The 21,293-nt window shown below is 38.6% G+C and overlaps 1 protein-coding gene across 1 annotated transcript; it reads right to left on the bottom strand.

The window, feature by feature from the left end:
- Window positions 1–118: 118 nt before the first annotated feature.
- On the bottom strand, window positions 119–21,089 carry ano2a (anoctamin 2a). Its single transcript, XM_084933340.1, has 28 exons — window positions 20,749–21,089; window positions 16,568–16,737; window positions 16,049–16,372; window positions 14,862–14,957; window positions 14,507–14,679; window positions 14,215–14,269; window positions 14,058–14,109; window positions 13,905–13,960; window positions 13,678–13,725; window positions 13,247–13,311; window positions 12,741–12,875; window positions 12,469–12,629; window positions 12,061–12,143; window positions 10,339–10,350; window positions 9,948–10,022; window positions 9,794–9,850; window positions 9,201–9,275; window positions 8,809–9,010; window positions 7,941–8,052; window positions 7,188–7,245; window positions 6,985–7,085; window positions 6,739–6,902; window positions 6,478–6,630; window positions 6,218–6,270; window positions 4,295–4,473; window positions 2,494–2,599; window positions 1,425–2,010; window positions 119–1,311 (listed from the first exon to the last, which is right to left on the bottom strand). Exons 2-28 carry the CDS (start codon window positions 16,712–16,714, stop codon window positions 653–655), a joined length of 3,987 nt encoding a protein of 1,328 aa, XP_084789466.1. The 5' UTR covers window positions 16,715–16,737; window positions 20,749–21,089; the 3' UTR covers window positions 119–652.
- Between the last annotated feature and the right edge of the window lie 204 nt (window positions 21,090–21,293).

The following is a 21,293-nucleotide window of genomic DNA, read 5'->3' as shown; positions in this document are numbered from 1 at the left end:
TTTAAAATCAGCTGCGATCAGTATAATATTTAAGTGTTTCCTGTCAATAATCAAAGCCCTTGTCCAAGGAAAAACAGCCTTGAAGCTACACAACTTTACAATGAAGAACAAACATGAAAAACATGGGGGTCTTTTATTATAAGTTCATGTGTTTATATATCAAAACATCTAAAGATAAACGTAAATCTAAAAGCACACGTGCTGATTCTAGCTGCAATGAATACAATTTCATCTTCAGCTGGCCTACAAGGCAGCACTGCTGCATGTGTTGGACTGGAAGTAACAGAGGAGCATTGGCTACTGAGATGTGAGTGTAGGCAAAAAAGAACAGCCCAAAAAATATACACAGAAATAAAACAGAATACGGTCCAGTGGTTTTTTTTCACAGGTCATAGCAAGGAGACTTTCAGAGCAGTCTTTCTCTGAATTGCCCAGCACCCCATTGTTAGGTTTAGCCCTAAACCACTGAGCAGTATAATGAGGAGTAACATGATAAAAAGGAGTTTCCATTGATGTTTTCTTTCACACCACAGGTATATGCAGTGGGGACTGAAGGGTGTGCCTCCAGGCACAGACAGGAGAAGGTTATCTGAATAGTCCTCTCCCTCCCTCCTCCACCCTCCTTCTCTTCCACTTCGCCTTGCAGCTCTCCTCATACTGGTCTGTTGCGCTTCAGTTCACTGGGGGAAGGCGGGATACGGTCTTCCAGCTTTGTAAAGCTGGTGGAATGGCTAGGCTTTTTAGAGTGCTCCTCAGGACCCTGTGCTCTTTGTCTTGGAGGCAGGGTTAAGCACCGGGCTTTGGCCCTGGAGCGTGGCTGTTGGGGTGGAGGGCCTTTCAGCACAAACAGTTCAGTTGAGGCTTTGTGCTGTTGGGCAAGTAGAGGCTGTGTAGATGATGCGGATGCCTGTGTGTGTGTGGGAGATAATGGGCTGGGCGAAGCTGATGATGAAGGGTCCAGGGAAACCAGGGGAATAAGTGTGGACTTCTGCTGGAACCTGGTGAGGCTGGTGGAGTGGCTGGGCCTTGGCAGGCTGTAGCAAGCCTCAGCCCCTCTGTGGCGAGAAGGCAGGGTGGAGCATCGGGCCTTGGCCTTTGAGCCTGGCTCTCTGGGAGGAGGTGCAATTAATGAGAAGCTCTTAGTTTCATCATCTGTTGTTGTAATCCCTTCCGTGGAGATCTTCAGACTCTGAGATGATCCTCTTTTACAAGATGAATGTGACAGAGGTTCAGCATCTTTCTGGCATTCTTGTTTGGAGCCTGAGCGGGGAAGCTCCATATCTTTAACTGTGCCCGATGAGGGTTCTTCATCTATATAACAAAAAACAAAAAAATGAATCGTACGATGCAGACAATATGTTTCACAGACAAGATGAACAAAGAAAGAAGAACTTGTGCTCTGTTATTAAATTGTCTCCTCTTACCTAAGAGGCCCAGCTCACTCATGAAGACGTCCAGATCTACAGTAAAATTTTCATTCTCAACTTCCTTTGCTTCGTCTTCATTTGTTCTCTGTCCTCCTTTCTCTTTTTCATCACTTTCCTCTTGCTCAAACTCTTCCTTTCCACCTTCTTCCTTCCCATCCTCCTCCTTAACATCTCCTTCTCCTTCCTTTTCTGTTCCTTCTGCCTCTCTGTTTTCCTCTTCACCTTCATCTCCTCGCTCTTCTAGACCATTTACTCCACCTTCTACCAATACATTTCCAATCTCTGGATCACTGTCACTATCTCTGCTCCTTGCATCCAAATTGATCTCAACCCCCACCACTTCCTCTTCCTCCACTTGTACTTCTTCTTGATTTTCTGGTGGTGCCTCCACCACAATGTCTATGTTGGTGGGGAAATAGGGGGCTGAGGGTTTTGTGGAGTGAGTTTTGGCACGTGCTTCTTGGTCTTGAGTCAGCAGAAACTCCATCAGCAACATGTTCTCTTTCTTCAGCTGTTCCCGCAGAGATCGTGGTACATCTGGGATCATCCAGGCAACTAACATGCTGAGGAACATGGCAAGGTTCTGATAGAAAAAACAAGTAACAAGAGTTGAGATTTTTATTTTTAAAGAGGGTTAACTAGTTTTGAAAGCCAAAAATGTATTTGTTAAAATAATTTTTTTAAAGGCACCTATAGGTAAGAAAGGATTAACACTGAATGCCATTAGGCAGTTTGCACACTCACTGAGATCACTTTTTATTATAAACAGATAAATATCAGATAAATAGGTCTGGTCACAGTGAAATAGAGGACATATTAATATAAATTATCCAACTTAATATCAAAGACAGCACTACTGTCAGAAAAAAACTATCAGCAAATATCAGGAGAGGAAAAGTTGGACTGGTGCATCTCTACTTATATATACATTATATCAACATCCTTTGAGAAGTCACATATCAGCTGGATAGAAAGCTATTCGTGGATTTAAGTAAAAACAGAGCTGGAGATACCTTTTCAGACTAAGTGTAGCATATGTCCTACTGTAGCTAAGTCATATTGATACCTGGAAGAAAATTACGAAGGCCAGTTTTGCAGCCAGGACAGACCAGTACTGTTTAGAAAAGGTGTATGAATCTGTTGCCCACGGAGGATCTCTGTAGTCTTTATACCTGAAGAAGATACACTGTGAGTATTAGCACAGAGAAACATGTGGGAGCATGGAAAAAAATACACACAAAAAAGCTAAAAGCTATCCAAGCCAACATTTGACAATTTCTTAAAACTCATCCTTGCACACATTTACAGTAAAAAATAAAAACAATTTAAATCCTTTTAAATTTTCCTCATCTTTCGTTTCAGACATCTCAAAATTGATTCTTATACTTCTTTTTCTAACCTCTCATTAATTTCCACACAAATACTCCACAAAAAGTTTTATGAATGTTTTGTAAATGCACTAAAACAAAAGCCTGAAACGTCCCATTTTACATACATTAAGTATTCAGAAATTTCTCTCATTACTTGGTTAAAGCAGCTTTGGCAACAGTCACGGCCTTTCTTTGGAATGATCTTACAAGTTTGGCACATGATTGTTTTGGAAGCTTCGCCTATTCTTCTTGGCAGAACTGCTTGGTGTCACTGCACAGCCACGTTCCCGTCTCTCAGGTCTTGCCTGTGATTGGGTCATTCTAGGTCGTGTTTTTGTGTTTGGGGTGCTTATTTGTCATCGGTTGCAAAAGATTTTCACAGAAAATTAACATTTTTTTCTGCAAGCATCTTTAACACTATCCCATCTTGTCTTCCACGCCTTGTTGTAATAAAAACAAACAAAAAACAAAACATAAACATTCCCATTGCATTACGTTGTCACGAGTGCCTTAGTCTGTACAGACAGTGTTAATGAAGTCGGATCTATTTTCTCCAAACAAAACTATAAACTGCTTGATAAGAAACTGCTCCAAAACTTGCTACACTACCACGAGGGCCTGATTGGTGGACTGCTACACCAGTGATGGTCCTTCTGTAAGGTTTTCCCATCTCCACATAAGGATCTTTCATAGTGACCACTCACTTATTATTTAAATGTGTGAACAAGTCCATGAGGGGCTGAGAGACGATGCACATATGCTCTCCCTGGGCCTGAATGGTTTTCTCTTAGGTGTTGAATTTCCATGCACAGCTCAAAAGACATGCATGTTAGGTTAAATGGTGATTCTAAACTGTCTGTCTGTTTCTATGTGTTGGCCATGTGATGAACTTGCCAACCTAACCCAGATACACTCTGCCTCTCGCCAAATGACAAGTGAGATAGACTGAGAGAGGAATAATCCGTTAAGAAAACTGCTGGCTGTGTGGCTGAATGGATGGATGGAAATTTTGAAGTGGATACTGGATGGATATGAGCATGAATCACAGTATGTCCCTCAGCATCTGCTCTGTGATAAGCCACTGCTCTTCCAGTATCATACAGGATACGCTACGGTTTGGCCTTCAATCTGACATCCACCATCAACAGGAAGAATTTATATCGACAGGTGTGTGCCTTTTCGTATAGGCTGTGCCCAGTTAAGTTGCTGAAACATCTCATTGATTTTTAACAGGATGCGCCAGAGCTCAATTATAGCCCTGTAAGGTCTGAATACTGAAGTAATACAGTAATACATTTAACAATACCTTCAAAAAATGTTTGCTTTGTAATTTTCAAGTATCCATGAAGACTGATGAAAAATGAATCTGACACATGACAAAATGTGGAAATCTTGAGGAAGTCTTTTTGTATATGTTCCAGGTAAAGCGCTAAGCTGCTGGACTAAAGGATTTAAAGAAAGTTCCAGGTAGGTCAAGGTTAATAGAGTGACTCTGACCTGCACACGGATACTCCAGTGATAAGAGTGGTGTTTGGCGCTGTGCCAGAGGGGAAGTTGCTGACATCGAAGTAGGACAGCGAGTGCTCCGTGTATCCGCTCATGGTGCCATTAGCGCTGTACATGTACTGGTAAACCATTCGTGGAACAAACTCTGATGTGAAGGAGATGACAAATGCCTAGAAAGACAAACAAGGGGTGAAAGTTACATTAGCAATAAATAACTTTATGGTCCAATAATAAGAATAATGTAACATTGGTAATACTGTCTATTTTTTTGTCTGTAGCTTTTAAAGAAATATTACACTTTAAAAATAATTTGGTGTTTTAATTAAATTTTTGATTTATGTCTGTGTTAAAATATTACAATATGTGATTTGAACAATTATACCTGAGCTATCAAATTGACAAGATTCGTCAAATATATTATTGTCAGGAAGGGTTTCTGGTGTAATCTGCCAAAACAAACACGTCGAGCTACCCGCTGTGGCATCCCTTTGAGAATAAATGAGCCGAAAACAGTTTATATATAGATCCAAGCACCACAGAAGTGCCCCACCACAAGGATAGTGGTAAGCAGCATGTTTTGTTTTAAAAAGTGTTTTTTTTTTTACCATTTAAAATGCAATAATATCTACATAACTATCAAATATACAATAAACGTGACATAACAAAACGAATTGTAAACAAAATCTTAAAAAATATTTAAAGAAAGTATTATTCCCCTGATGTTTTCATATTAAAAAAGTGTATTATTTTGAAAGAAAAAAATGATAGTGATGACATCACTCAATTCCCAGGATTTCCTCTGACATATTTACTGAATTGCTCACAATAAGACCAATGCCTCTTTTCATTTATAAGAATTTTTCTCTTTTATTTTATAATTTCATAAAAAAGGTTTAGTTTAAGATTTTACCTTACCTTTAGGGAATTGTAAGAAAAACAACAAAATAAAAACTGATTAAATTAATGACTCCAATTTACAGAAAACATTTCTTTCTCATTATTAATCCTCCTTTTGTTTGCTATCTCCAAACTGAGTGGGGTTTTTTTTCGATCACATCAAGCAAGGTGTTTAATATTTGATTTCGACACATTAGTAATTAGTAACTGTGTGGGTTAGGATATACAGGATTGCATTGTTATTCATTTTTAGCTGTAATTCTAATATTTTTATTGTTATTAGCAAATGCACAAATGAACAAATGTCATACAGCCACATGCTGAACAAACCTGACTGTAAATAATAAAATGAAATCTTGTTTCCTTATCCTAAAGAGGCTGAGGAATAATATTTTGTAAAGCCTTTAAACTTGCCAAAAGAATATGGTAACACCAGTGACAAGATGAGTGACAAATAAAAAGGAAATCAGTATTTTTAAAAATTTAATTTGTTACATGTCTGTTGTGAAATTGGTAGACCTCTAAAAGAGCCAACCAAAAAAGTCCCGACTATTTCAATTTGCAACTTACATTATATTATATTATATTATATTATATGTTTAAAAGTACACTTTGTTACAACTGTTCCACATGTGTTTGCAGCATTTCTATGCCACGACACAGAAATGCTGCAAACCAGCATCAAAGTTAAAGGAGGAAGATTTTAAGTATACTGCAAATTCAAGTATATGAGCAATTAAAATAATTTAAAGCTGCATTAAAGTAGCTTTTGTGCTCAGAGACCTGCAAATTGTGCCACACCTCTAGCTGCCATAGAGTGCCTTGTTAAAATATTATGAATTTCAGTAAACAGAATTTAATTCGATGGACTTGGGTAAACTGAATATTTGCACTTATTCAACAAGGACATAGCAGCAGCAGTAAGTTGCAGTTAAACTGGAGTTCACTTCAGTATACACTCCTCTGCCAGAAGTCAAAGGTTATAGAAAGCAGACTCATACACGCACACACACTTACATTGGTGATGACAGAGAATTTGCTGATTCCACAAAGGATGTTGTACCAAATCCCTGGAGATAGCATGCACATGAAAAGAGACAAAGGGGGGAAAAGAAGTGTGTCGATCCATGTGTATCAATGTGTGTGCGCATGCGTGTATTCATGTAAAAGAAAGGAAAGAAAAAGAACTTGATTAGAAATTTAGGGATAGGGTTTTTTTTTTGTCACATTCACACAGAGGAAGACAGAGAGGACACGAGCACATGTGAAATCTGTACCTATGTCTTTGCACCTCACAGCATCGGGACGCCGGATTTCAGTGACAAATTTTGCAGCGTCGAGGCGAATCTCGATGACATTGTTGAGCAGCGCAAACGCTGGTGCCAGCGGGAAGGAGGCCACAAACAGAGTCACAAACCCATACTGGATTACTGTATATGTCAAGACATGCACACATGGTTACAAGTTAATGCAGGTTCATTGCAGTATTGAATGATTTTGTGAATAAATATATATCCAAGGGACCAGAAGAGACTTACTCATTTCCATGTATTCTGGACTGACACCTTCAAACGGTTCGAGGGTGAAATCCTTGTCAAACTGCTGTTTCGGTCGCTTCTCCTCTGTTTCACTGTCCTCATCTTCTGCTCCTCTATTCTTTCCTTTTTGCTCCTGTATTGTTCTGTACATCTTTTTCAACTTACTGTAAAACAGAAAAGATATATTTACAGAGTCAAATTACAGATTCAAATTCTGTACATTAAGCGGTATCTGGGAACACTTACGGTACGAGTATCTCAAACACATTGTTTTGGATGAGTTGTTTTCCGAGCATGATCATGCTGAGCTGGATGCACAGCTCAATGAGGCAGCCAGGAGGGGCACACTATAGAAGGCAAAACACACATTTACATAAAAGACTACAGATCATTTATCTTACACGTACATACACAAAACAATAATCACTGATGTGTGTAGTGCAACAAACCTCCTCCATGCGATAGTCTCCAAAGACATAAACATAATCGCCAGGCCGCCCAGCAAACCTATATGAGGAGAGGACCAAGTCACGCGATAAAGGAATGAAGACACACAGTGCAGAGTGAGTAGGACAAACTCATCTCAGCAAACTAATCATGGGGCAAAGAGTATGTTTGTGTGAGACAATATATATGAAATGTAGCATATGAAGAGGAAATATATTTAATTTGAATGCAATTTTCCATTCCTTTGCTAAGTAAATACATTAACCATATAGGAAGAGAAAGTTTGTGTTGCCTTATGCAATTTCAACAGCTTCATTTCTATCATACTCTGTCACAGTCTGCATAACTACTGCCATTAAAACTGTATAAAAATGTATTCTTTCACCATTTTTTAACTAAACGCTGGCATAAGTGAGATGACAAAAGATTGAAAGTGATAGTACTCCATTATGACTTTGTGGTCACTCGCATTTTTCCCTGTTGGCTGTATCTTGGGCAGCAAAAGACGGCAACAGGTTAACCTGCACTTGACCCATGATTACAGCCTTCCCTGTTTGCTTCACAGCCATTGGATATAAGCCAGACATTAGAAAAGTATCTCTCCTGCAGTGCTAATTTTAGAAAACTGGTGTCAAAATGGTTAATTATCTCTACATGTGAGACAACAGACAAAGGATAAAAATGCTGTGTAGTCCCACATCAAATGGGACCCCAGGTCACTTTATGAGCTTGTGAAGAAAGAAAAAAATACAGACCTGCCCTTGAAGAAGGCCACATAGAAAATTGGTGCAAAGGCGTTCATGGATTTGAGGAAGAAGGACTTGAATATTAGTCTCTCTTCAAACTCCTCCGTTGTCTTTGGAAGTTCTGTTGAGACATGACTTAATTCTATTAATTCCAATTACAACTATAAACACATCACCTGCATCATCAGTTTCTTTATACTGGTTACGTTTCACTAACAATATCACCAAGACTCCCTTAATCTGTAAAACGCCCTGTTGTACTAAAATGCATGGTGAAGTATCTAATCGTGTTAGATGGCATCATACAGTTAGTTACATGAAAATTAAAACTCAAACAGCAGAAGGCTTAAAGACAGATCTTGTAAAACAGAGTGGACAATATTTGAGCTGTCTCAACAACAGTAACACCGTTATAATCAGTAAAGATGTTTCTAGAATAGAATCACTGTGGCTTCGGGTGGTTTTCATCTCTGTGCTGTGTTGCCAGTTTTGTGTTCATACATATAAAGATAGATCACATGTGTGTCCTCACACCTCACCTGCTTAGGATGAGGTTATGTGCTGGAGTGTGAGACTGTAGCCTCAGGTTTATACTGTCAACTGATAATTTTGTGACAATGAGTTTCAGGTAATTTTAAGTAACACAAAAGTAATGTAACAAGTACTGTAATGAATTACTTTCTCCAGGGAGTAATTAAGTAATATACATTCAGGAAAATGCGGTAATGTGTAATGCCTTACTTTCTTGAGTAATAAATTATGTTTGCTGGTGAGTGTTCAGTTTTATAACTTGTTTTACCTTCAAGATTTTACTGCTTTCTGTCTCCAATTTTAACAATTTCAATGATTAAACTTTCTAACAGCATTAAAAAAGTACCAAGCTCAGTTAGCCACACGGCGATCGCTCCGTAGACCTCTTCCAACACCAGAACAACCAGCATATTGAGGATGATGCCTGTGGTTGTGACTGTCATCCTAACGCTGGCCTTGGCCTCCGGATCAGGGTTCATGGACCACACACTCAGCATGCAGATGCGGTAAACTGCCACCCCGAACACCGCTGAGAAGGTGATGAATATCTGAAGACACAAAAAGTTTATAAAAACTTTAAAGTTTATATTAAAAAATAAAAACCTTCTGATTACTGTTAAATACAAACAAATAAAAATACAAATAATGATGGCTAAAATATAATCTCCCTTAAGAAATCAAATCAACAAAAAAGAAAGATAGAAATGTGAGAATAAGAAGAAAGTATGATTGCAGTACCAGCAGTAGTAAGGTGGATATATTGATGAGATAACCTGGCATGTGATCCTCTATGTCCAGTGACTCGGGCTCTTGCTGCCGAGAAAACATGCATATTATTTTTGTTCTCATCATCGGTATATGAGTTAGCACTGTGCATTAATGCACTGCACATGTTCTACACACACACATGCACACACGTTTTTGTTTCTGTCTGGCAGGTGCGTGTTTGCCATCTCAAAGGACAGAAATCCCCTCCCCTTCTTCCTCTGCTCCCTTTTCCCTCTCCAACAGTAATCTGGGCTAATCTCAGGCAGGTAAGCTGCTTTGGACTCAACCATCCACAGTAGGTGTAGGGGGGTTTATTATGAACCAACATAAAGTCATACACACACAGGTAGTCTATATTAAATCTACAATACATGAAAAACCCAGATAAACTGTAAGATTTGCTTTTCTGGCAGTAATTCACTTAACTTCATTGAGGATAAAGTAAATCGGGGAGCGACATTATCTGCTAGCAGCAATGAAAGAAGTTTAAATACAGCCCTGCCCTCTACCCCCAGCAGCTCTGTCCACATAATGTCCTGTCACTCAGGGCAGTGTAGTGATACCTGGTAGGCCAGCATCTGGTCTGTTTCTCCATCTCTACCGTCCCCAGACTGCGTCATCTGCAACAGAGGAAAAAAGACACAGTGAGTGAGTGAAATCTGTGTCTTTTGTGTGGCAAGTTATAAAACTGAATGTGAATAAAAACACACATTATACCTTTTTTGCAGACTGTGCTTTCATCTTGGCTTTTTTCTCCTGCAGTGCTTCTTCATATTCAGGTCTCAGCTCCTCCTGCAGTACACACACACACACACACACACACACACACAGAGACACACACATTTAAAACACATGCACTAATGTCTGGCATCTGCCATTACAAAACCATTTATTTTGTGTGAGTTATTTACACCTTTAATGTAAGTGATTTCAATCTGCAACTGTGACCATTAACTGAGTTTTTCAATTGCTGATGTTTAGAATTAAAATTCTCAACTGTAGATACACAACCCATTAAATGCCAACACATTAAAACATTAACAATGAATTTATTTCACAATGCATAAAAAATGGCTACAGAAACTTGCGGGTAAAGAAACCTGCCCACCTGGACTCGCTCCTTCGGGCAGGAGACAAAGTGACGAATGAAAGAGGCAGAGACAGATATGCACACACAGTTAGAAAGGGAAGAGAGAGAGTAAGAAAGATTAGCTGTTTTCATAAATGAATGCTGTTCATGAACTCTGTAACACACAACAGATAATTCTCTGTGTTATATATTTATTCAAAAATAGTTCATTTGAATAAGAATTTGGAAAAAAAAAAAAGATGGATGGACGGTTCTGGGGAGGGGCCACATGTCGTTGCTATGAATTTCATGAATTTCAACTATTTCGAAGACACACTCATTGGCTAGTTTATTCAGTACACCTTGCTAGTCTCTGGTAAAGACCCACTTGAGCCTTAGACTTAACAAGATGATAGAAACCTTCCTGAGAGATTTTGGTCGATATCAACATGACAGCATCACACAAGTTGCTGCAGATTTGTCGGCTGCAAATTCAACATGGCAATCTCCCATCCCACCACATCCCAAAGGTCCCCAATTGGATTGAGATCTGGTGTCTGTGGAGACCATTTGACCATAATGAACCCCTCGTCATGTTCAAAAAACCAGTATGAGATTATTTAAGCTGTGAGTCATGGCATGTTATTCTGGTGGAAGCAGCCATCAGAATTACATGGTCATAAAAGGATAGACTTATATGCTGAACTGAACCGTTGATACAAGGCATGACAGAGTCTTTCTGTTGCTCATGTTTCAAAATCGGACCCTGCCATCCAAATGTTGCAGTAGATATGGACCATTTTTCTTCTACTGTGCACTTTTGGTGAGGCCAGAGTAACTGCAGCCTCAGTTTGTAGTTCCCAGCTGACAGGAGTGGCACACAGGGCTGCCGTAGGTATCCACTTCAAGGTTTGATGTGTTGTGCACTCAGAGATGCTCTTCTGCATTCCTTGGTTGTAACAAGTCGTTATTTGAGTTACTGTTGCCTTTCTGACCTCTGGCATCAGTAAGGCATTTTCTGGATATTTCTCTTTTGGACTTTTGGACCCTTCTCTTTAAACTTTAGAAATGTTTAAACTAAAGTAAACAGTTTTTGAAATACTTGGACCTGGATCTTGGATCTGACACCTATAACCATGACATGTTTAAAATCACTTAAATCACCTTTATTCCCCATTCTGATATTTGAATTTTAGCAGAGCATGTTGCCTAACGTCTATATGTTTAAATGGATGGAGTTGACGAATGGAGCTGATGTTATGCGATTGGATAGCATAACATCCAATCGCATTAGGTACTCCTTCATTAGCAGGAGTACCTAATGAAGTGGCTGGTCAGGGTACATTCTCACGTACGTCCGCTGGATAACCTCAAGCAAAGTTCAAACAGCTATAGTTGTTCTAGGCTGTGTCTGGGTATGTTATGACCCTGCTTTGTCATACTATCCAGGAAATACCCTTTAAGAACTCGCCAATCCCATTACCACACTTAACACCCTAAACACATGGATACATGGGTGCCTACAGGTATGTGTATGTAGGGGATGGGCGGTGTTCTGAAACAAACGATAATCTACAAGGTAAACCACAACTGATCCCTGCTGTCAAGTGTCAAGAGGTTAAAACTCTGGGCTTGACTTACATGGGTTATAAAAATAGAAAGTGAAAAAATAAAATGATGTAATAATTTGATTGATTTTCATTTTCAGTTAATATAGCAGTTTTTTTTTTATTGTACAATATGCCAAATCTACTTCAATACCTCCTCATCCTCGAGGCTCGTCAGGTCCCACGTATGTTTCAGATACATCTGCCGCCTTTTCCAGTGCTCAAGAAACCATGCAGCTACAAAAAAAAATGAACAAAAGGAGTTCAAAGAAATTTAAAAAAGATTTTAAAAAATTATTTGCATTCAGGAGGTTCAAAAAAATAAATTTTGGCAGGAAGTTTATTCACAAACATATCCTAAATGTGAATGTGTTCAGAAAATTAAATAAGCCTGTTTTGACAAAATAAGTAGCTTCATGTCTTAAAATGTGTATCTGGGTTAACTGAAAGTTGAATTAAGAAATCTAAGTGTTTATTAAATGTCTGTCTGTCTACTGGAGCTGCTGTGTTAAAACTTACTGCGTATGCTGTAACAGGGATATGCATTAAAGTGTATAGTTACCCCACAGAGACATGAAAATAGCAAAGAGGACAGTGGCTCCATTGTCAAACAGGTATGAAGCTCGGGCCAATGAGCACACCGAACTCAGACGCCAGTAGTCGCACACGCCATCACAAAGTGGACACATGGTGATGTTCAAGCTGTCATTACACGTCTCCTGACTTAAATACACATGTTAAAACAGCACATGCATAATAACATTAACACTGTGTGTCAGTAATACACTTTTGATAAGCACAAACAGATTTGAAGACTAATTAGTATCTACCCACCTTGGCACATTGGTATCCACAGTAAGTATGCCGTATAGGAAGACAATGATGCCCAGTACTGAAGGAGGGATGAGGAGCTGAGTATAAACACCCAGCCATGCAAAATACAACCCAATCTGTTCTCCAAAGTACTTCCTGTAAACAAAGGAGCAACGTGCAGGCTATACATTTTTCTCAAGTGGAAATGTGAAGAGCCAAGGACATATGCTATTTTAGACTCAAGCGGTGTTCAATTTAAAAACACAAGAAAAAATTGATCTCACCTGAGAAACATTAGAAACCTTAACGTTTACTTGGCACATCCATGAACTTTATTATTAATAGTAGAATTAGTACTTTTAGTTTAAAACTTTGACTTGGCATCTCATCTATAATGATGATAATAATGATAATGGCAAGCCTTAAAGACTTTGCACCAATATTGTTTCTTAAAGATCAGTATTAGTGGCTGTAATGAACAATACACTACAAGCTAAAGCTATAGCTAGAAATTCATAGCTCAGTACCTGATAAGATCTACAGGCTGGTATTTATGCATGACTCCATAGTTAGCCCATTCTTCATGGAGGCGCTGAAAGATGCACAAGAACATGACAGGAAAGTTTATAACAGTTAATAACTAAAATGTCAGATGCAATGTTTTCAGGCCTTTCATTATAAATGTCAGACCTGTGGACCTCACCCAGAGTGTTGATAATAAATAATCAAACTGTATTAAGATTTTGAAAGAACTCAAACTACTGGATCACATATAGATTTGTACACTGTATTACTTGTTGTATGTTAGCGCCTAAGCGCTCTGAAGCTTGGTTAGCAACAGCAAAGATTTTATCCCTTAAATGAATGTATCACCTCCATCGACTTCATCAAGGATGTTCCAGAGGTAAAAACATTTTGTCAACACATGCTTATCCACATCCAGTTAGAGAAAACTCACCTGTCTATCATTTCTCTGATCTTTCCGTCCTCTCCTTGTGAATGACCCCTAAAACAGAAAAAGTGATCAGCTCTTTATAAGACACATAGTGGTTTACTTTAAATCATATTAAATCCACAGGATTGAGTGAAGATGACGTTTTTAGGAGTTGTGCATTTTTTTATTACTTATATACAGTAACTGAGCAGAACAAAAGCACTTCAAGCAGAGGTCTTCATTTTACTTACGTCATGCAGAGGGAAAGCAGCAACATAGACACCCCGAGCCAGTAAAGAGTTGATGCCTTACAACACAAGAAGGTAATGTAACACACAGGCAGTTTAGCTACGACTGTCAGCATGACTCTGAACAATATGAAACAGAAAAAAAGTAGATCTCACCGGTAGTTTGGCAAGAGTGTCTGCAAGTAGTACGTGAAATAATCTCAGCTACCTAGAAGCACACGTAACATAGTATAGAAATTTTAAGTGAGCTCATTTATATTTAAACTTTAGATTTCAGAATCTTTTTTTCATGACAAAAAACTCCTGGACTCACTATTCTGCTCCGTGTCGCATTGTCAAACAGAGTCTCTGTTGACTTGATGTCATAGCTGTAGGGACAAAATAAATTAGGGTTAAAAATAAAGCCTGTTCTCAAAAGTTTTGCGAATGGCAAGTTCCTTTTTTGCGTGTTTCAGTGGCATACAAAGTTCTGAATTAGCTTTATATTACAATATAACACCTACTGAATACCACTTTGATTTTTCAGTCACCAATAAAACTATGTGTGTCCAAAGCTAAGATTGTCCTTATTATTCACCAGTAAGTGTGATCATCTATGTACTCACAGATGGAGTTTGTCTCTGATAAAAGGGTGTTTGAGGGTTTTAAAATTGACGCGTGTCTGGGAGTCTCTCTGGATGTCAAAATCGGGGACGTCCGGCTGAAACGGTGTGTTGATTTTAGTGGCAACAGAATCCCACATCCCAGCAATGCCTGTCCGTTTCCGCAATTCACATTTCTACAGAAAGACGACACACATGAAAAACATTTTGATCAAAGCTACTTGGTCATTTTCCACAGTTTTCCAAACTGCAAGTCCCCAAACCAAATTAAAAATCTCAAAAAAATGCTCAAAATGTACTAAATAAAACTGGAATTTCACTGACCAAGGTATGTTACTGACTGCGTGAAACTGCTGACCTTTTTTACCGCGACTTTGATCTTCTGCAGCTCCGCTTCTCGGCTCAGTATTGACCATGGGATGTGCAGTCGAATAAACCCCATGCCGTTTGACCTCTGCACATCAGCACACACATTGCCAGAGAGAGTCATTAGAAATGTGAAGACAGCAAAAAATTACATTCATAACTAAAATATATGCTTCTCTAAACCTGTCAGGATGACACATTTGATTATATTTGATGAGGCTGTTTTGTAAGAAATCCCATTATCACAAATCCAGGACCACTCAATCCTGCAAAGTATGGAAAACTGCAGATAACTGTTGGGATGCTTTCCTGCAAATTGCAATGATGTACCCAATTATCGGTTCTGATAATATGAAATGTGGTCAGTTACTGAGCTTCTTGAGCTCTGTGTTCCTGTCTGCCAAAGCAATTACTGCAGTTACCACATTGCTAGGCAGGTACAGCATCACAAGCTCAAACATCACCTCCCAGATATGGCTATGTTGTGCATTTACAGCAGCGTCCTAGTAATCAATCCGTAACAGCCTTTTTCACATGTATCCTGAGCCTCAATGGGGACAAGTAATGAATATTGTAAAACATAATAATGTTATTGCTAGCTTTAATAACAAAAGACTTTTCGATATTATAACTAAGACATAATCAAGCACACTATTCCTTTACATATAAATACTTACTAGTCGCAGCCAAACACATGTATGTGCCAGCCAGCACACGCTTCACAGTATTAACTCACTGTTTAATAAGGTCCTATAATCTGGCCTTTGGCTTCGCCCTTACAATCAATGCTCTTAATCCCCATGTAAAACAGCAGCCAATTTAACCTACGAGCTCTGCACAATCAAATAGACAGAAAGAAAAATCACACACTAAATGCATCTATGTGCAACGACACAAATAGGATAGAAACAAACCCTTTGTACATTGTGTTCATGAAAAAACAAATCCGGCACTATTTTGTTGTTAGTTGTGTATTTTTTAATGTATTATTCAATCATACACCACTGAAATTAAGCATTCTATTGTGCAGACGAGGCTTCTAGCTTCAGCAGGCAGGCTTATGGTTTACCTGCTGGGCAGCTGTCCAATCATAGGATTTGTGGTTGAATCACTTAAGGGCAGTCCAAAGCTGTAAACAACAATATTCACTGTGAAAGCTCTGTAAAAGCACATACACACCTCCTTATCACGCTCAATCTGTAGCCCAGCCTCCAGCAAGCCTGCTTCAAACTCCTCCCTCATTAAAGCTTTTTCCTCCTCAGTAAGCTTGGACTCTTCCGCGTCTCCCGCATGAGCTCCCGGCTCCCCAGACTCTGCTTCCGCTTCCCATCGACCTTGTATTGGGATTGGCATTGGTATAGGTATTGGTAGACTCCCGTTAGATGAAAGGGAAAGACGCGACTTTGATGTTCTCCTTTTTTTGTATTTGTAGCAAAGCACGTAGTCCACTTTCCTCTTGCCATCAGCAAAAAAAAGCCCAGGGCCAAGCTCAATGCCAGACTCCTACCAAACCAGAAAACAAATATTATAATTTGGCTGAGTGATGAGATAAAGGCTGTGATTTTAGGGAGAATACTGTACTGGCAATGTGGCAACAGTTTAAATGTGACATCTCCAGAATAAGAAAGCAGAGCTGTAGGAGGAAAAGATGCGCTACAGACGTGGGATGTTAAAGCCAGCGTTCAGGTGCAACCATACCGGAGGTGGAGGCTCATCATTGTCATCGAGGTTGACAGGGCCTCCATTGGCGGCGTCGAGTCCGAGCCCAGACAGTGATCGGGCCAATGAAACAAGCTTCTGTGAGTGAAAGGACGATGACTCACTCATTGCTGTGGTTAAGGGCATACATTCGTTTCCGTTTCATCCCTCTGTGGGCACATGAAAGAGAAAACAAGAGTTAAGTGTTGCCAAAGGCCTGTCAGGAGAATATTAATATATAACTTAATGCAACTGTTTTGTGCTCTCATTCCTGTAAGTAAAACTTATAAGTATAACTTATAAAGTGATGACATGTTATCTAACATTCATTAGATACCTCCTAATTAAAAGAACAAGGAAGCGAGTCAAGGTTTATTTTAATTTACCTTTTAAATCATTATGTTTTTTTTAAAATGCCCATTTAATTATATATCAAGTCAAGAAGACTTTTTTTTGTCGACCTAACAATATACACTCATGTATACAATGGGATAAAAAATCATTATTGTATGGGAAAAAACAAATAATAAAACTGAGGCAAATGTTGTCTTCTCAGTCTTTTTGCAGAAAATATGAAATATTTAGATTGATCCTTAATTTAAGGTCAAATAATATATCTGAGAAAACAGTAGGGGCTCTTTCAGACTGACAGATAAACTCAAAGCCAAAATTAAGCTGTCTTGTCTCCCTTTTTTTACTCAATTGAAGCTGTAGGCTCAGATTAAGCCCACACTGCAATCCAAGCAGCACAGGCTGCAATCTGTTGGGACAATTTGGTCGCTGAGCTCAGACTCTGGTGCTAAAGAATGAAGCGGCATCTCGAAAGACTGTGACTCACACTCTCGTAATTGCTGTGAATCCCTTGAATTCACAGAAATAAAATATGGAGTCATTTCTTTGGCTTGACTTGGAACTCCACATTAACTTTTCAGCACAATGTAGACTTTTACACAGCTCTGTTTTGAGGCTTTTGGAAGGTTTTTTTTAAAGTCTTTTTAGAGCAGATCAGGTGAGGCATAGCAAAGAGCAACAAAGTCAGCTGTAAGAGTTAGACATTGTGGTCACCAACCCAGGACAGTGAGGTTTGTGGCCCATGTGAAACCAAAAGGCGAATTTAACCTTTGCTTTGAGCACGTTTGTGCATACTAATGCACTGAAACAGGATCAGAGCTCGTAAGATTAAATACTTCAATTTCACTTTCATTATTATTGTTTTCTTCGAGCTTCAGTTATTCAAAAGATGTAACAGTCCATTTAGTTTTTCTTAAACGTAAATTGAAAAAATAAACACATTTTATAATAAACTATGACTAATATTTTAACAGCGGCTTTACATTTCACTCTGCACAGCCAAGAACAGCATCATCCTCTCATCTCTGTCTGATCAATTCTTCTAAAAAAAAGTGTTTAATAAGTATAATGCTTTCTGTTTTTATTCCTCCCTTCTATCCCCTCACAGTAATTATAAATGTACATACTTTGCACAATCCAATTTTACTTTGAGGTGTCATTTTTTTGGGTCACTTCTATTGTGGTAAGCAATGTAAAATAAAAGATGTTATTACATGCAGGTGGTGTTATTTATAAAAAAAAACAAAAAAAAAAAAAACAATGTGGCCTTGTTTATGTTGGAAAATGTTTGAAAAAAACTAGCATTGCTGAACATAGTAGTATAAGATCACGTGTCAAAAAAACTGACAAAAAAACAATTACAGTCCATTTCGATGCAATATAATATTGTCCATGTGCTTTGAGATACTATTATATTTATGTTTCTGAAACTGATAAGAGGTTAAAACATGTCAAATCTGAAAAAATCTTTCTTTATTTAAAAACTTTTATGTTTTCACCAAAACATCTCAATATGTGTTTTGATTTGAAATCTTTATTCAGTCTGAGTGATTTTTTAAGCAATATGTAGTTTTTTCCCCCTGCATGATCAGTACAGTACATTTTCTTTATCACTATTTGTATATTGTCATATTTTTAATTATCATAGCATTTTTTTCAATGTAATTTGCTTAGTTAGGGCTATAATTGATGTGCTACTGTATAAAGATGTAAAGTATAAAGAAAAAAACATTTTTTACTCAGATGCTAAGCTAAAAAAATGTTTTGGGGGTTAGGGGATCTTCTTCTGTTTTTTCTGGAGTTTTGGTTGCAAACTGATGATGTTTTGTTATAATTCCTTTCATCTGTTGACCAATTAGAGCTTCAGAAAAAGAATGCCAGCTATTTCTTCTCCTTGGAAAATTACCTGAAGGATTGAACACAACATTTTTAAAATTTTAATTTTTTAAATATTAAGATTACTTCTTGGAACCGAAAATGGTCACAATGTTTGCATCATGATTACACTTTGTATGTTGGTAAAATTGTATTAAAGTCCTACCAACCTAAAATACTAAGCCTCCAGATACACAATTACACTAACAGCCAACAAAACAGCATGAGTGCAACAAAAACAACAACTTCAACAGTCAATCCCCTTACACATATACACAAACATCCACGATAATCCCAGTTATCCAAGAATCAGCAAACACAGCTTGACACACACTGGCAAGACGTTGCAGGTAAAATTGCAGGTTACTTTATTTTCTTCTGCATTTTTAGCACAAAGGAAGCATTCAAAACAGATATCGATGTGCCTGTTTGACTACACATGGTCTATTGGACATTTATGATTGGTATGTTTAATTATGTAATGTAGGTACGGTGTTTTAGATTTATCTCTAATAATTTTGCAAACGGGTCTGGTTTGTTGTTTTAATTTCATTTCCATTGGATGTTCCATATTTTGAGCCCTATTCAATTAGCTTATTAGTCATAGTGCCATTTCTTCTGTGGCTGAGATTCTTGCTAAAACTGTTCATATATAATAATATTTATGCACACTTTGCAGTTAACCGAATTAATCATGTCCCATTAACATACCACAGAGGTCCATCATTAATCTGCTGGAAATATTAAGCCTGGAGCTTGGGTGCTGGACCACATCTAAAACTCCTTTCTGTGTGACAATTAAGATTTAGATTCACACAGTTCTCCTCTTTCTTCTCGTAGATCCTGAAACCTTCCCCACACTTCTGTCATCATCTAAAGCCACCATTGACATCAGTTTCCCCCTCCCACAACACTCTTAAAGATTTATGCCTCTTTCCAGCTATTAGGTCAAAACGGTTAAGACCTCAGATCTAGAAAAACAAAAACAAAATACAACTGGATTAAAAAAAAATTGGTCAAGAAGTTCTCTTCTAAGAGAATATTATTCCCCCAAATTTCCCTTTTTGGATTTCATTTTTTAATCAATAAATTAGCATCTTAATGATAGTGTGGTAATTGCCCCTGACTACTAATATTCTCCTCATGTTTTATTTATTTTAATATTTTTTACTTACTTTTTTTAGGAGCTGCTTTTTCCCCCCAAAGTCTGTTTCATGACGTATTTGTCCTCCTTTCCTGGTAACTTTAAAGCAGGCACCGGAGGAGTGACAACAGAATTGCGTGTGTCTCAGCATGGGGCTTATAGGCCTGTAAGCTTGCTGACAGCTCAACCCGAGACGCCGGGGGTCAGATGTACCTGCACACTAACTTTAATGTGGCGCTGCTCTAATACTGTCTCTCCTGAAGCACCCACCCATCGCTAATTTCAAAGAACTGCTTGTTACTTTCCAGCACAACAACAGCAAGGAGAGCTCAAAATGACTTGCATCAAACTTTCACTCGAGCCTACACAGTTCCCTCTGAGACTATCATTGAAGCCTAAATCTAAATCAGCATAAAAACATCGACAAGAGACGTCATCAAATTATCTAATTTCCATTTTGACTACTTAATCCCTGGGGGCAGTTGCTTTGGTGATTCGATAAATATGTTTAATTGGATGCTCGTTGGCGCAACAGTTGTGCGCACGCAGATGGTGGTTTGGGGGAAAAAACACAGTCTCAGCACCCTGGCACACACCACTGCATCCATCGGGGGATTTCAACAGTAGCAGTAGCTCAAGTCATGGGTATTGTAAACACTTGCAAATAAATGAGTGGTAAAGTCCAAATGACCCATATAAATCGGACACCATAGGATATACCTGTATATGCCTGAGTGCTGGATAGCAAAATGATGCGCGCTTTTTTTTAAATTTGCACTTCCGATGAAAGAAAAGCGAAAAGAGGACTCACCAGTACTCACGGAGGATCAGGTCTTCGCCAGGGAGATGATTGACAAGACGCGCGATTTGCACAGCCTGAGGGGCTGAGATGGTGGACAATCCGCGCGCGCTCCCGCAACCCCTGGCTTATTGCGCGCGCACAAGACGGCTAATTCCCTGACCGTTCCATACTGAACGGAAGGAAGGTGTGAAGCATATTACTGGATACAAGAGGGGTGTGTGAGTGTGTGTGTAGCTGTGTGTGTTTGTAAGCTAAGCGGGAAAGGGTTTACAAGTGACCCTTGAAACTGAACCTCGGCTACCCTCTGTAGGCTCTGAGACGACACTGAAAAAAATGTCAAAAATTATATAATGCCATATGTAGTAGTGATAATACAAAATATTTTAAATAAAAAACTTACACTAGCACTTATTTTGACTTTAACTGTCCTGCTCCAACTACCTGCAGTGGAGATGTAAAAGGTCTTAAAAAAAGACATAAAAATTCATAGTGAATGTTTCCTGCTAAAAGCAAAACTGGCTCCCTTGAGTACATTACATAGTGTTCCAAGCATT

The sequence above is a fragment of the Perissodus microlepis genome, chromosome 7 (genome assembly GCF_051167445.1).
Source record: "Perissodus microlepis isolate ML-2025 ecotype Zambia chromosome 7, ASM5116744v1, whole genome shotgun sequence".
Lineage (NCBI taxonomy): Eukaryota > Metazoa > Chordata > Actinopteri > Cichliformes > Cichlidae > Perissodus > Perissodus microlepis.
This window is presented reverse-complemented; position numbering and strand designations above follow the sequence as displayed.